Consider the following 16,214-nt stretch of genomic DNA (forward strand, 5'->3'; position numbering starts at 1 on the left):
GGATATAAATAGAGCCATTTCAGGAATCGGGGATACATTACATTAAATAGATAATTGTACAAGTGTGTCACCATGAAGCTTTTCACTGCAGTTGCGTTCATAAGCGTAATGGCTTGCATACTCGAAATATCGGAAGGTGGTTTGGTAAGTGATACGGTTAAGAACCTCGTTACCAAAATAAAACTGAAGTTACGATGTTAACACTAGTTCCTCATTATGCATTTTTCAAATGTTTCGCATCACGTTACGAATTCTATTATGGTTTAAATTTGTTTCACGTAGATTTCTCGCACCCAGTAAGAGCACCCGTTCCGGCATTCTTTGTGAAACGCATTCATTCATAGTTTTCTGTCCAAGCGCGGGCCTTTCACTGTAAACCCAGCATTCTCCAATCTTTCATATTTACAGTCTTAGTCTCCGCATACGATCCACATGTCTTCATGTCGTCTATCATCTGATATCTTCTTCTGCCCCGAAATTTCCTCTCGTTCACCATTCCTTCCAGTGCACCCTTCAGTAGGCAGTTTCTTCTCAGCCAGTGACCCAGCCAATTCCTTCTTCTCTTCCTGATCAATATCAGCATCATTCTTTCTTCACCCACTCTTTCCAACACAGCTTCATTTCTCATTCTGTATCTCCACTACACAGGTTCCATTCTTCTCCACATACACATTTCAAATGTTTCTAGTCGCTTGTCTTCACTTCGCCGTACTATGTTTCTGCCCCTTAGGAAGTCGTACTCCATACAAAGCACTTCACTAGTCTCTTCCTTAGTTCTTTTTCCAGGGGTCCACAGAGGTAAAACTGTAGAATTTCAAATGCTTATTATTTGTATTCTATTTATTGTGTGTGCTGCAACAGGGCTATGCTGTAATTACAGTAGCTACATGTAGGGTTCATAGGCATAGTTATGAAAAGGTATGGGGGAGGGGCACTACCCCCTCCAAACTTGCCCAAACTTTTTATCTATTAACGTTAGAAAGATTTTTCTTCCTTTTCTTTAAGTTTCTGTGCTTAAATTAACGATTTAATGTCTTCAGATCATATGGCTGGACTATAATATTTATTTTAAATTTCTGAATGTATAATAATTTCTATACCTAATTTGAGGAATGGAAACACTGTAATGTTTCTTTTGTAACAGTTTGCATTCATATGTTAGGAGTCTGCAGGTGTTTAGGCCGCCACTTAGAGAAATATGAATAACATACTGCAGACTAATGCAGAAAAAAGAAAAGTGATCATGGTACATTGTGTAAACTTAAAGACGAGAGATTAAGTAAAATAATTAGAGTTTACATTTCATATGATATCTGCAGGAAGGTAAGCTTGAGATAAATAAGTTTCTGTTAGCATTTTTACGTAGTGTTATTGATGTATACATGTGTCTGTGTATGACAGAGAAAAATAGGGAGATTGTTATAAGTTATGCTCTATTTAAAATTTGTACTAGACCTACAGTTCAAGCCCTATACAACTCGGTCCGAAACATCGCGGATATGGATGTAACACTAAGAAGTATGCCCCTCGAAAATATCTTTATTAAATGATCATATACTTATATACTGTACCACGGTCAAGCCATAACGGGGGAGAAGGTAAATAATGTCCCCCATAACCTTGTTATATCGGGATTCTATGATTTTGCTTTGCCCCCCCCCCCCCGCCCCAAGGAAACTGTTTTCTCTCCGCCTATGAGTAAGGTGAAGCATGAAGGTATCTTAAAAATAATAAACTAAGACAGAAAGCTGAACAAATAATGATGAATGCAGTATGACAATGACAAGAAACCATTTAAACAAACGTATAAAAATGTAAAAATAGTTATCTAATAAAATAATTGAAAAATCTAAAACTGTTACACTAATCAGTTCAGGAATATAATATTACAACGATAAGAGCTATAACTTGTAATCTGTGCACAAAAAGCAAACAAAAAATCAATAATTGTAATCTCAAACCGATAAAAAAATTAGCAATGTTAGTAATATTACCAGAAGAAACACTAGATGGGAATCATACATTGTTAACTTTTATTAAGTTTAACTATTTTTTAAACAGATTAAAGGTAAGGATATGGTCCACTTCATCTTTGAATGTACGTTGTACTTAGAACACATTTTTAGATAGAGGAAATTTTTATTTGATAGTGATTTAGATGTTCTGAATTGGAATAACTGACGTTTTCTTAGATTAGTTTTTATTGTAACAACATTATGAGCCACAGACAATGTTAATGTTACTGGTAGTTAGGAGTGCATGGATGGGCTACTCGTGCTCACAAAGTGCTAAAAAAAACGTTGAAAGGGAGAAAGACAGACGGAGCCAGCCGCACCAGTTACAAGCTTTTTGTAGTTTCGCTGCAAAAGCAGTTCACTGCCACGGTGCGCTCTGGCGGCTCATGCAGATGGTCGTGATAATATCTACTCCACGAGATGAATTTCAGAATGACGCATGGTATTAGTAATTTTACACAGATTGTACCTAAACACACATAACAAAATTATGTTATTTCCTAGCTTTGTAAATTAGTTTAGTACTAGAAACACAAACTGAATAAAACTTTTTCGAGGTACAACAAATACAACTGCCACACTTATTTATTAGTACACTATTTGTTAATATTTCTTATTGTATGTCTTATTTGAAACACAGAACGTAAGAATTTACAAGTCTTTATAAATTAAAGAATATTCCTCTGTTCTCAGAAAGGTAATAGTCTGTATTCGCAAACATTCACAAATTCAAGGAAGTCTGCCACGACAGCTGAAATAAACTTACTTCTGAGCTCTTTCTATACATCGAGAGCTTTTTCACTTATTTCTTGTATTAAACTCCGCCTCAAGCTTATACAGTATATATGAAAGTAAAGAGTACATTTGGAAATTCTGACTTAGGCAGCATTACCAACAGTTCGTTTCCTGATTTCGCTGGAATCTGAGTGGCGTGCTGTTCTGTAGATTTATCAATTCAGGCTATAAACTTTCAGGATCTTCTATCGGCTGTAAGCCAAAAGGATTTCAGAAAAATCTCGATTCCTTGTCAATTGTCACTGTTTCTCCAAACTTACCAGTGAACTCTGCTGTGGGTTTTGAAGTAGGATCTCATATTTAATAAGATGATTTTCTTATCACTCTTCTAAATAATTTATAGTCAAAGAAAGTGAAGTTGTCTATGTTCTACATGATACTGCCACATTTCAAATTTATCAATAAATGCTCTTAGCTAGTCGATCGTATGTCGTGCAATTCTGTAACTCGCACGCACAACGTGCTAACGATATTTTCCCATTTTTACTTTTAACTGTTCTAAAGCAGATCCAGACAGTATTTCTTTATTAAAAGCTTCACTGTGTTTATTTTTAACATAAAATGTCATGCGTAAGAAAGTAATAGAATATAATACAAGCTTTACTTCCCTTTTTAATAAAAAAAAACTCTTTCTCTTTCGACTCATCACTAAAGGGAAATGATCTGGGGATTATATTGGTTTTCATTTAAAACGAGCCGCCACTTACTGCAGACGCGTCTTGCAAGAACCGCATTCAGACACTACAGCTATAGATTAACAAATCGAACTGAAACCCTAATCGAGTTACTACGTGAGCGCTGGCTGCCTTGGGGAGGAGCAAGTGAGAAAGCACGGGGTGAAGGGAGAGAGCACTATGCACTATGTACTTGCAGGTCCACTCACAGTTTGTCAAACCTGCTAACAAAAGCATTAAAAGGTTGACTAGTTGCCTGCAATGCTAGCATAATGGAACCTTCCTAGCCGACAGTCAAGGCAAAAATGAAGAATCTGTTATTGTGGTAATACTGGAGAGTGGTTCTTCTATTGGTCGCGATGCCCACACACACCCTCTCAGATATTTACGTGGTGATTGGTGACTGAACGTCGAGGAGCGAGGGAGAGAGAAGAGAGAAAGAGAGAGATTCCAAAAGTTGGCGTGTTTTACGGGGTTTCGCTTGAAGTTGTCAAACTTTAGTAGCCTACAGAGTCCGTTCTTCCTGCACTGAGGTTGCGTTGACATTTTGAGAGCACGAGTTGTCCACCCATGAAGTAATGTAACTTGTGTAACCACGTTCAATGACGCCACCTTCCCGCTACTGGCATAAGGATGTTGAAGTTGAGTGTAAAATTAGTCTTCTCTAAATGAATATGTCGCCATTAGGAGCACCTTCAAAATCTGTGCTATCACTCATTTGATTTGAGATCGTGAATTCTGTAACATTACATCGATAGCTTTGAATGAACCGTTGTGAAAAATATATTGTGAGCTGGAACTAATTCTAATTTTCTCTGTTTTCTGATGTTGTCAATATTAATTTATTCTATGACTCTTCGCTATATTTATAAGATCTTTGCATCGGTTTAGATTAAAAAATAACATAGAAAACACATGACAAGCGTTAATGTAGAGAATTAAATATCTCGTACTGCAAGTAACTGAGGTTATCAGCAAGTCCAAACAGTGGTCTCAAAGGCGACAATTTTGAATCTCTTTCAAAATCATTTTGTATATTCTCAATGGCGCATCGAATACCACCATTTACGTGACTGCGCATCATCACAATGTGTTCAGAAGGCCTACCACACATGCGGGCAAACTGATAATCATAATTACAGACCGATTATTTAGTCCTGATAGCTCAGCAACGTGAAAGAGGGGAAGTAATAGAAGGAGTGGGGAGAGCTCCGGAGTAGAGATAAGGGCGAGCGGTTGGTAAAGGAATGCAGTACATCTTAATTGTACTAGAAAAATACAGCTCTACCGCACACATGACATCCGAAGGCAAGCGAGTGAATAACCCAAACACCCCTTGACGTAACTAAATGGACTCGCCTGACCCAGGCGCGCATCTCCGGCGACTGTCAGGACTAAATAATAGTACTGTACATCCGGTAGCGGGGAGGATTCTGACGTCACGTTCCTCCCATCAAATTCCACTCCTTCTGTAAGCGACCCTTAGTCGATGTGAGGATTGTTTTTGCGATGTTGAAAATGTCAACTTCAGTGAATACTCATAAACGCCCATTCTAGGTGGATTGGGAAGAAAAATTCTTCTGTTGTGCTCATGGGGAAAACGTGATAGTTAGTAGCATGCTCAAACAAGGTATTACCAAATACTGATTACATCTGGATTGAATTTCCATCAACAATTAAATGAAATTTATACTGTAGTGTTCATTACATGAGCTTGATCAATAAAAATCAAGAAAATTGTACGAACTCTTCATTAAATTCTTGTTTTGAACATTGCTAAATGGTTTTATTATTTTCATGTATAACCTGCAACAAAGTTCGGAAACCGTAGTGTTTCCAAACCTTTTGTGATATGTGTAGTTGATAAAGCGCCGTTAAATAACCAAGTAAATATATTCTCAATAGTATGATTATGACTATATTCAATTATGACATGAATAGTCGACAATTTTAATCCTTGAGATTAGTATCTGTGGAGGAGATTTAGGCTAACTACAGACAACATGCGAAGAATCCACTCTCACCGACGAATTCAATGAAAGTATACTGTTCGAATTCCCCATAGCCCAAGAAAGAAATTGGTACTATTGAAGTTAAAAATTTTATGCGTTCAAGTGGGTGTTGTCACTTCCAGATTCCATTTTAAGCCAAGTTAGGTTCGATTTTCATGCCCTAAAAACAGGACACAAGTTTGATGGACGATATCATATTGCATTACATTACCGATGAATCTTTGTTATAAGAGGGACACTAAAAACAACTTTAATTTAAAAATAACGAGGGACACTTTACATAACTTAAATATGTATTGTTCTTTTTCAGCGTAATTATGTCCTACTACCAACGAGACTAAGCGACGTGACATGCAATAAAGATTATATTGAGATCAGTAAACTGAAAGTTCAGAAGTTCAACAAAACAATGTCTGTGGTTAAAGGCACATTTATATTGAAGAAAGACTTCCCAGAGACTTCAAATGTAAGTGCAATTTAAAATATTGTTTCATCAGTTAAAGGAAGAGGATACTGAAATTTGACTAAAATTCACATTAACAAATTTCTTTTTCACTTCAAATAATCTTTTGCCCGTAGAGAATATATTACAAATAAAATTTAAGTCCTAACTCAATGCAATGACATTTAATGACGCATTTTTTTAAAACTCTGTTAGCCAGATATTTAAAAGCCTACGCCCACTTCATTTTCTAATCTCATTTGATTCAAATTTACCGCATTCCTAATCTGATTTTGGTTGTTTATTTTATACATCTTGATTGCATAAGTTTTAACACCGTATCACTTTGGAATATGTATTACATGACTTTCTTGTGTTAAATTCTATCGTACCTAGTTTACATGTTTCGACCTATTATGGGTCATCCTCAGAATTGGTCGTTGTTGGTCTTGGCGCCAGTTGTTTTGTTTCCTGTGAGGGTGTGTTTGTGTGGTGTACTGTGGAGTCGAAGAGTGTATGTGTCCTGAAATTGAGTTGTGTGTTGAGAATTTCATCCAACCAAAAATCCAGAAACTAAACACACTAGAACAATATGAAATATACAGACACACAAAAACACACCCCTTGCTCCTATGGGCATCAGTTGTATTCTTACGCCACAGATCATTGCTAGACTAATCGCATTGGTCCAGTGGAACAAAGCATGCATTTTAATTGGTTAAATTATATCACGCATTGTTCGAACTCTTTTCTTACGCGTAGTCTCATTAAAGCGACTTATCAATGTATTCCACTGAATCGAATCAATTTTAATTAACAGATGTTTAATTAAGACGACATTTTTAAGCATGTAAAATCAAAAGTGATTTTAAACCCATCTCACCTGGTGGATGGCATAGTTGGTACCCCGACGGGAAACCAATAAGAGAACATAAAACTTGATGGTGAGAAGATTGGCGGACAGACAGTGATTCAGTCGGATGGTGACACGGTCGGGCAGGGATCGAGGAGTAAATACACCAGTAGTGTCAGAGTTGTAAGCTCCGAAACCGTTTGTGGTGCTAGAGACGTCCAGTCGGAGCGTGAACTTGCTTATGTCTGTGGAAGCACCGGAGCTCGCAACGAGTTATAGTGGAGCACTCCGCTCCGTTTAGGCTGTGTCTGACAACGCTGAAATACACCGTAAGCTTGCCTGAGCAGAGAGAGTCCCTGGCACGAGGTTAACTCTCTGTAAACTCTCTCTCTTGCTTGCGTGTGTGAATGTATTCCACAATCTAATCCACGATCACTAGACCAGGAGTTGTTCATCTCCTGACTGATTTTTTTTCGTGCGTAAAATTAGAAAACTGCTGCTAGATCATTGGAGACAGTAAAAAACAATGCAGAATTGTATTATTAATTTATATATTTTTTTCCTGTAAAATAAATAATTTTAGATAAATGCTACGAACTCACTATGATCCTCTTTCAGTTATGTGAATTTGTTCTGAATTGTTGAAATTATGTATTACAGTGTTCTGTAATGAGCTACCAGAACGTCGGCGGAGGAAAGTATGGCAAAGGGCCTGTGGATTTAACGCCGACGAAATGTTGCGATTTTTTTGAAAATGACAAAACTATTTGGCCTGCTGTACTCAAAGCAACAAACGTACCTATTAAATGTCCATTAAAGAAGGTGAGTATTATTGTCTTCTTATGGCCGTAATTATAGTTGAGACAATGGTAAGACTTAAAAACAAACTTAGTTCAATTTTTTTTTTAATTTGACCGGCCAGAGGCCGTTTTCCAAAGTTATATATTTTTGTTTTCTCTTTGTTTACCTTTGTTTCCTTTATTTTTACTTATACTAATACAATCACAACACCCATGCCCGAGGCGGGACTCGAACCCACAAGCCTTTGGACCAAGCGATAGGGGCATGCCGTGCCCCTACCACTTGAGCCATCCGGGCCGGTTTATTGGGACATGTACAGCTGTCAAAAGAAAAAGTGACCGCTCTCCTGAAACAAAGTTCACTTCGGGTATCTTCGCTACAATTCGGAGACAGGCGATTATACATGTTGTTGGACCACGTTGCCTGATATCTACAGTTATAATTAAAGTATTCTGTGTGTTATCGATAGCATAATGGTAGCGTTCAGGCCTCTTATTCATGAGGTCCTGCGTTCGACTACAACCACGTGCTTTTTATGTTCTTTTTTGTTCTGTTTTTGAGAGAGACAAACTATACATAATTGCTCCTTTCTCTTTTACGATTATTTTAGTAATTAACATCAGGTTCATTAATATATTATGCCATGACTTTATCATTATGATATTGTGGCTGCAAATGGAAAGAAAAAAGATTTTATTCTCAATAAAAATATCTTTCGTGGCATAAACAAAACAAATTTACTGGCGTCTGCCTTAAAACATTCAAAGAATTAAGCGTTCAAAAAATAAAAGAAAAAGCCACAATTCAATATTTAGTCTATCTTCCTCTTATCTCGATCATCTTGCAGTCGAGTGGGCATGGAATTGACTAGTCTTTGCAAATAGCGACTGTTCTTAGACACGATATTCCAGGCATTCTGAACATACATACATAAGTGTTCTGTCCATGGGCAGGTCTTTCATTACAAACCCAGCAATCTCCAGTCTTTCCTATTTTCTGCCTTCTTCTTAGTCTCCGCATATGATCCACATATCCTAATGTCGTCTATTATTCTTTTCAACCAGAGACCCAACCAATTACTTTTTATCTTCCTAATCAATTTCAGCATCATTCTTTCTTCACTCACTTTTTCAAACACAATTTTATTTCTTATTCTATCTGTCCATTTCACACGCACCGTTCTTCTCCACATCCACATTCCAAATGCTTCAATTCGTTTCTCTTCATTTCGTCATAATGTCCATGTTCCTTCCCCATACAATACCACACTCCACACAAAGCACTTCACTAGTCTCTTCCTTAGTTCTTTTTCCAGAGGTCCGCAGAAGATCCTTCTTCTTCTATTAAAAGCTTCCTTTGTTCATGTTTGCAGTTTTTCTTGGGAAGGATAGGCCTAAATGCGGTAACATCCCGTTGCTTTCCGCACACCACTATCTCTTTCGCATCTTATTAAATTCCAGGGGGCCCAAGCGTGGAGATGAGGAGAGTGGATTTGACTAATTGGGCCCTCCGGACTTCACCGAAAGTCACGGCAAGGGTTAAATATTAATTCTATCAGGATGTTTGACTCTATCAGAGATCGGGAAATCTCAATTAGCCTTTGCCCCCCGCATCCTGGACTAGCTTCTACGAATCATCAGAAAATCTTAGAGTGTGATTGGGCTAATTTTTCTGAAAATGTTTCCACACTTTTGCCCTTATAGCTCAGCGGACGAACGTCGGAATTTAGATGTCAACGTCTCAGGTTCAATTCCTCGTTACTCCTTTTCATTTTATTGTGGTTCAAGATAGTATAATGTAATAATACAAAAAGAAAAACTAATACCAGTATTATGCAACTGGATTTTTCCAAACCTAATATTAAATTTAACGATTACAATATAAATAACTTGAATATTATTTATAGAGTATCACTAAAGAACGATAACACAATATAAATGATAAATATCGGCTTGTTTAATTAATATAAGATATTATATAATACGTATTTAATTATCTAAATAAAATAACCTATTTTACAAAGAAAGATGTTTATTTGTGTTATAATGATTACTTACATAAAATACAGATTATTTATATTGCGAAAGTACAATAACAATATAAATAACTTGAATATTATTTTATAATGCTAATGAAGGAAAACAATATAAATGATAACTTGAATATTATTTATATCGCTAAAGAACGATAACAATATAAAAAAAACGTGAATATTATTCATATCGGAATTTCACAGATTTATTACAGATGTATTTAAGAAATTGCAGAAGAATAGTAATTAGTAACAGTGTCCTATTTATTCTTCTTGGAGCCAAATTTGTAACTTTTAAAAGTGTGGTTACTATGTTGAAGTGTATGTGTTGCAACGGATGCTTGATTTGTTATGTATGTGAGTCAGTTATGGGATGCTTGATGTCGTCGCAATGTCGTAATTATAGTTTGATTGTGTTTGTGTAACTATTGTGTATTAATTTATGATTTATGGTACGGAAAGCTACGTATTTATGTTATAGAAGTGTTACGTATGTGTGTTGTTAATGTTTTTGTATGTTTCAAATTGATAACTGATATTTGTTTTGCAATCGCAATGTCTAATTTACGGATTGTTTATGTTTTGTTTACATCGCGTAAGCTAATTTAATTTTCTTTTCCATTTTTCTTTATGCTTATCTTTTTTGTATATAAAACTATAGCCCTAACATACATATGTAAAATAGGGCTAACCCCCATTGGAGATACTGTAGCTACAATAATAATAATTATTATTCATATCGTTATAAAACGATAACAGAATACAAATGATGACTTGAATATTATTCATATCTCTAAAGAACGATAACAAAATATAAATAACGTGATATCCATCAAGAACGTTAACTGGATATAAATGATAATTTGAATATCATTTATATCGCTAAAGAACGATTAAAAAATAAAATGAAAACTTGAAGAAGGCGCGAACCCAGAACCTTTGAATCATTAAACAAACACTCTACCGCTGGTCTACGAGGAACAGATATGGAGCACTTTCATAGTTCCGGAACTGCTTGTACAAGCACATGCATCGTGTAACATCGCCGCGACCCGAAGGGGACTTTGAAAATATTTGCTGTTCATGAGTGCGGCCACTTTTTTTTTTTGACAGCTGTACTTCGTATGGTGAAGGTTATATGGCTTAAAGAATTACTTTTTTAAATTTATAATAAAACATGACTTACAGAAATAAAACTGCGTAAAGCTAAACTTTCCATGCAAATCCGTGTATTTTAGTGAAAAATTCTAGAAAATAATATTTTTTAACAAAAACATCCTCCAAAAATAGCAGTAGTGATCTTAAATGCAATATTATGATATTTAATTTATCCTGTTCTCTAAATGGCGGGTTAAATACAAAGACCTCTATCTATTACTTCTTAATTCCGTAATACCCATATTTATTTCAAAAAAGCAACTTCAAACTGTATCACGATTTTAATTGGTAATATGAAAAGGTACAAGGGATGCAATTGGACTACTACGAACAATCGGCGAAAGATACCTAGAGAAGAATAAAGAAATGTACATAGTATTTGTGGATTTAGAAAAGGCGTTTGACAGAGTGGATTGGAACAAACTGATGGACTTCCTGAAAAAAATAAGTGTGGATTGGAAAGACAGGAGGCTGTTCAGTAACATATACATGAAACAACGAGTCAAAGTCAGGATAGGAGAAAAAATGTCTGAAGGAAGTGAGATAGGGAGAGGAGTAGGAGAAGGATGTTCTTTATCACGTACCCTGTTCAACATCTACTTGGAAGATTTAGTGAAGAACTGTTGTCAGTACATGGGAGGAGTGATAGCAGGAGGAAGAAGAATAAAGTGTATAAGATATGCTGATGATATGGCCTTGTTAGCAGAAAGAGGAGATGATACTAAGAGATATGCTGCTTGAGCTAAATGACAGCTGTGAGCAATATGTAATGAAGACAAATGTCAACAAGACGAATATTATGATCATAGGAGGAAAAGAAAAGAAGACGGTAAACTTGCAAATTCTAAATTAGGCATTAGAGCAAGTGGAGAGCTTCAAATACTTGGGACGTACTATAAGCAGTAACATGAGCTGCTTCCAAGACAAGGAAGCTTTTAATATGGGTAGAAACATGAGCATCTTCTGTGGACCTCTGGAAAAAGGACTAAGGAAGAGATTAGAAGTGCTTTGTGTGGAGTGTGGCATTGTATGGAGTAGAAACATGGATATTATTTACGACATGTCCATTATGTATAGCTGCCAAAAGAAAAATTGGCCGCTCTCTAGAAACTAAATTCCCTTTGGCTATCTCCGCCACAATTCGGAGACAGGCGATGTTACATGTTGTTGGACCACGTTGCCTGATATCTACAGTTGTAATTAAAGTGGTCTGCGTATTCCTGTTGTGGCATAATGGTAGCGTTTCGGGTAGGTATTCGTGAGGTTGTGCGTTCGAACACAACCTATTGCTTTTTTTTTTTTAAAGAGGGAGAAAATATACTCGCTCATGTCTCTTTTATGAATGTTTTTGGTAATTAACATTAGGTTCATGAATGTATTATACCATTAATTTATCATTATGTATTATGACATTATGGCTGCAAATGGAAAGAAAGAAAGAAAGAAAGAAAGAAAGAAAGAAAGAAAGAAAGAAAGAAAGAAAGAAAGAAAGAAAGAAAGAAAGAAAGAAAGAAAAAGAAAGAAAGAAAGAAAGAAAGAAAGAAAGAAAGAAAGAAAGAAAGAAAGAAAGAAAGAAAGAAAGATTATATTCTCAACAAAAATATCTTTCGTGGCATAAACAAAATTCAAACAATGAAAAGTTAAAAAAGCAAAACAAAAAGTCACGATTCAATATTTAGTCCATCTTCCTCCCATCTCGATCACATCTTCCACTCGAGTGGGCATGGAATCGACGAGTCGTTTCAATTCTCAGCCGCGACATTCCAAGCATCCACGGGGTTTACATTTATATGAAATAGAACATATTGTTTTCTGAATGTTTCATATAGCCCAAATGTTGTTTCTTTTATAGTAATCTTATTATTTTCAGATAAATCTATTTTGTGACTTACATTTTATAATTACTATATTTATGTCGCTTTTTTCCCTTATATTATTATTTTTACGTTATTTATGTCACTTATCTTCCTCATATTGCAATTTATAAACAATTACAACAGGTATGTGTTCTCATATTCTAACAATAAAGTAATACTATTATTACTTCTTTTACTATTATTATTATTCTTATTATTATTTTTATTATTATTATTATTATTATTATTATTAATATTATTATTATAAAAATTGTTACAAAGTACCTTTGTAAATAGTATTACATGTATTATTGTTTATAGGCCTAAGAAAACATTACGTTTCTGCACCAGAGAGACGATAATATAATATACAGAACGATCCAAAAGTCGCGTACATTAAAATTACAGTGTCTATATTGAGTAGACAAGTTGGAAAGTGCTATCGGCTACCACTAGATAGCATCATAGGTATTAACAGCAACAAACTTAGACGTCATTGTGATGTGTATGTATACACTGACGATTGCAGTAGTCCTTTGCTTATTGCTCGGCAAATCTGCCTTTTCCCAAGAGCAACGAGTTTTCATTGTTGAGCATTCTTTTTCCAGTCGATCTTATGCATGTGTTGTAGACGAATTTCGTAGGAATTATCCAGATGTGGCAGTGCCTAATAATTCGACTTAACGAGATTAATCGGCCGTTTTAGGGAATGTGGATCAGCACTTCTTGACAATGATGAACGTGATTGTTGGTTCCAGCAGGACAGTGCCATATGTCACACATCTAATGACACCATGCAGTTTTTGCGCGAGTTTTTTGGTGAGCGTATCATTTCGCAAGGATTACTGCCACCGCGTTCCCCTGATTTGGCGTCTCTAGATTTATTCTCGTGGGGTTATTTAAAGGAACGGTATACAAAAACAGGCTGCACACTCTGGAGGAACTAAAGAGGAACATAACAACGGAGATCAACAATATCAGTGTACGCATGCTCAAAAAAGTGACCGCAAACATGGCAAAAAGAGTTCGTACATGCATTACTGAACGGGGCTGCCAATTTCAGCATGTGTTGTGAAAAATGATGTAACTCATGTGAATACTGATGTAAGTAAACGTAATAAATTCATCTTTATAAATATATGTGAACATATTAAGATGTGCGCGATTTTTGGATCGCTCTGTATTTTGACCAACATATATTTACGTTTGTCCTTCAGGCGGACGTTTAATTTTTTGCACTAGCTCCATCCAACTGGCATGATGTGTATATGAGGGCAGGGGACTATCTTGCCAGCTGCTTTGTAAGCACTGTATTATTCTGTGTGTACTTAACTTCAGAGTAAATATATCTCAACTTCGAAGTCTAGTCATATCACACTGGTTCAAATGATTTACTTAAAATCACGTAATATTATATTATTGATATTTTCTAGGGTACATACGAGTTGAAAAATTTTGACATAAATGTTGCCAACCTGCCAGATACTCTTCCACCTCCCAACGAATGGATGATGGAATTAACAGCCACTATGGAAGATAAATCGGTGCTTTTCAGCATCCAAGGTTATGGAGAAATAAAACGATCTGTAAACCCACTTGGTCGCTAGAGGAGAAGAATTAATACTGGCCACATTCTAGACGCAGCTTACATTTACTGATGTATCTATAAACATTACTGTAATCACTAAATTAAGGAATTAAAATGAGGCTTGAAATATTTTACTTTAATCTACGAGTACTATGCAATTTCAGGTGCTGCAACTTTATTACATTTCCCGACTTGTTACTGCACTGACAGAAAGAAACTTTTTGACATATACAAAACAGACTAGGCGATATGTCAATGTAAATGCGAAGATTAGAAAGTAACTGTTCAAGGTATGACCACAGTCTAGTATATACAGTCACGAAGCTTGAGTTGTGAGGGTACTAGGAACAATAGACTGTGCCGATACTATTTCGCATTGTCTGTAATGACGCGATATTAGCTATCCTAGTGGTTAGCAACTATCTATGGATGCATATTTACTACTTATTTAGCTTCGTGACCGTGGTATGACATCAAGATTTCTTACAAGTGTTGAAACTATGCTTCCAATAGTTCAAACCACTTGAACTATTTTAATAACTTCAAGAAGAGTCTCGGAGGAGCTTACAGATGAGAACAAAAAAAAAAGTAAAACTTTGAGGCACAGTATGGAATTGAGACATCCATCCTCATTTCTTCAGAAAATATTAAAAAGTTAGGAATCAGCAAGTAGGCCTAATGATAATTTGATTTCAAAATGTTACAGAAGTAATTTATGCATTAGCTCATAGTTTTATGCACAAGGGTACGTTCTTCACTGCAAACCCAGCATTCTCAAATCTTCACTCATTTCACCTTCCTCTTCGTCTCGGCATACAATCCATATAATCTTAATATTCTCTACCATCTAATATCTTCTTCTCCACCGAACTTCTTTTTTTCAATTCACCATTCCTTTCAGTGCATCCGTCAGTAGGAAGTTTCTTCTTAGTCAGTGATCCAGCCATTTTTTTCTCCTCCTGATCTGTTTCAACATTATTCTTTCTTCACGTTCCATTTTCTCCTTATTCATATTTCAGACGATTTCAGTCGTTACCCTTCACTTCGTCGTATGTTAATGTTTCTGATCCGTATAATGTCACACTCCACAAAAATACTTTACTAGTTTCTTCCTTAGTTCTTTCTCCTAATGACCGCATACAATGCCTCTTTGTCTATTAAAAGCTTCATTTGCCAATGCTATAATGTTTTTTACTTTCTGAAAGCAGTACATTTTACTCCCTGGTAGAGGTTAAATAAATAAATATTAAATACTAATCATGGTACACCTCATTCATTATTAACTATTATTTATGTGACAAGTGTAACTAATTTTCTTTACAAACATTTTCCTCTGTCGATTATAACTAGGGCTAAGAATTGTATGCCGTTACATTGCGATCTCGACTTTAGTTTCAGTTACCTAATTGCTTTGGATTGGGGGATTTCAGTGTGTTTTGTTCAGCAATGAACTTTAGTTGATCGGTTACATTACGACCGAATATTGCTATTCGTAACAGGCAACATTCAACGTCCTGTAAAGAAGAATAATAGCAAGATTCCGAAGACGAAATTTGTGACAATTACAAATCACGAAATTGGTAATGATGATAGACATTTTGAGATAAATAATGCGTGTGTAAAATATTTTAAATATTCTCCCATTGTTTGTACAGAAGTGAAACGAAGTTTCTCTAAAGGCTGTGTTTTCTATCAACAGGCAATCATTCTCCTTTGAAAATTTGAAAATGTGGTTTGTTGTTCACTGCATAAATTTATGAAATGAAAAATTATGTAATACAAAAACGTAATAGGCCTACACTATCATATTAACACAGTGAAATAATCAGGCTGATAATTGTCAATGTTGTATTAGGTATATTTTCTACAGATATAAAATAGCAAGTAGTCAATGATATTGTGACGAACCGAATAGTTGGAACACGAAATATGAAAAAAATGTAGCAAACAAGATGAAAAAAATACTGGATAAATATTATGGATATTTA

The 16,214-nt window shown here is 35.6% G+C and overlaps 1 protein-coding gene across 1 annotated transcript; it reads left to right on the forward strand.

The window, feature by feature from the left end:
- The first annotated feature begins 42 nt into the window (after window positions 1-42).
- LOC138701743 (uncharacterized) lies at window positions 43-14,366 on the forward strand. The gene is made up of 4 exons (XM_069828972.1): window positions 43-144; window positions 5,807-5,962; window positions 7,452-7,613; window positions 14,072-14,366. Exons 1-4 carry the CDS (start codon window positions 73-75, stop codon window positions 14,243-14,245), a joined length of 564 nt encoding a protein of 187 aa, XP_069685073.1. The 5' UTR covers window positions 43-72; the 3' UTR covers window positions 14,246-14,366.
- Window positions 14,367-16,214: the final 1,848 nt, after the last annotated feature.

This window comes from Periplaneta americana, chromosome 6 (assembly GCF_040183065.1).
Source record: "Periplaneta americana isolate PAMFEO1 chromosome 6, P.americana_PAMFEO1_priV1, whole genome shotgun sequence".
NCBI lineage: Eukaryota > Metazoa > Arthropoda > Insecta > Blattodea > Blattidae > Periplaneta > Periplaneta americana.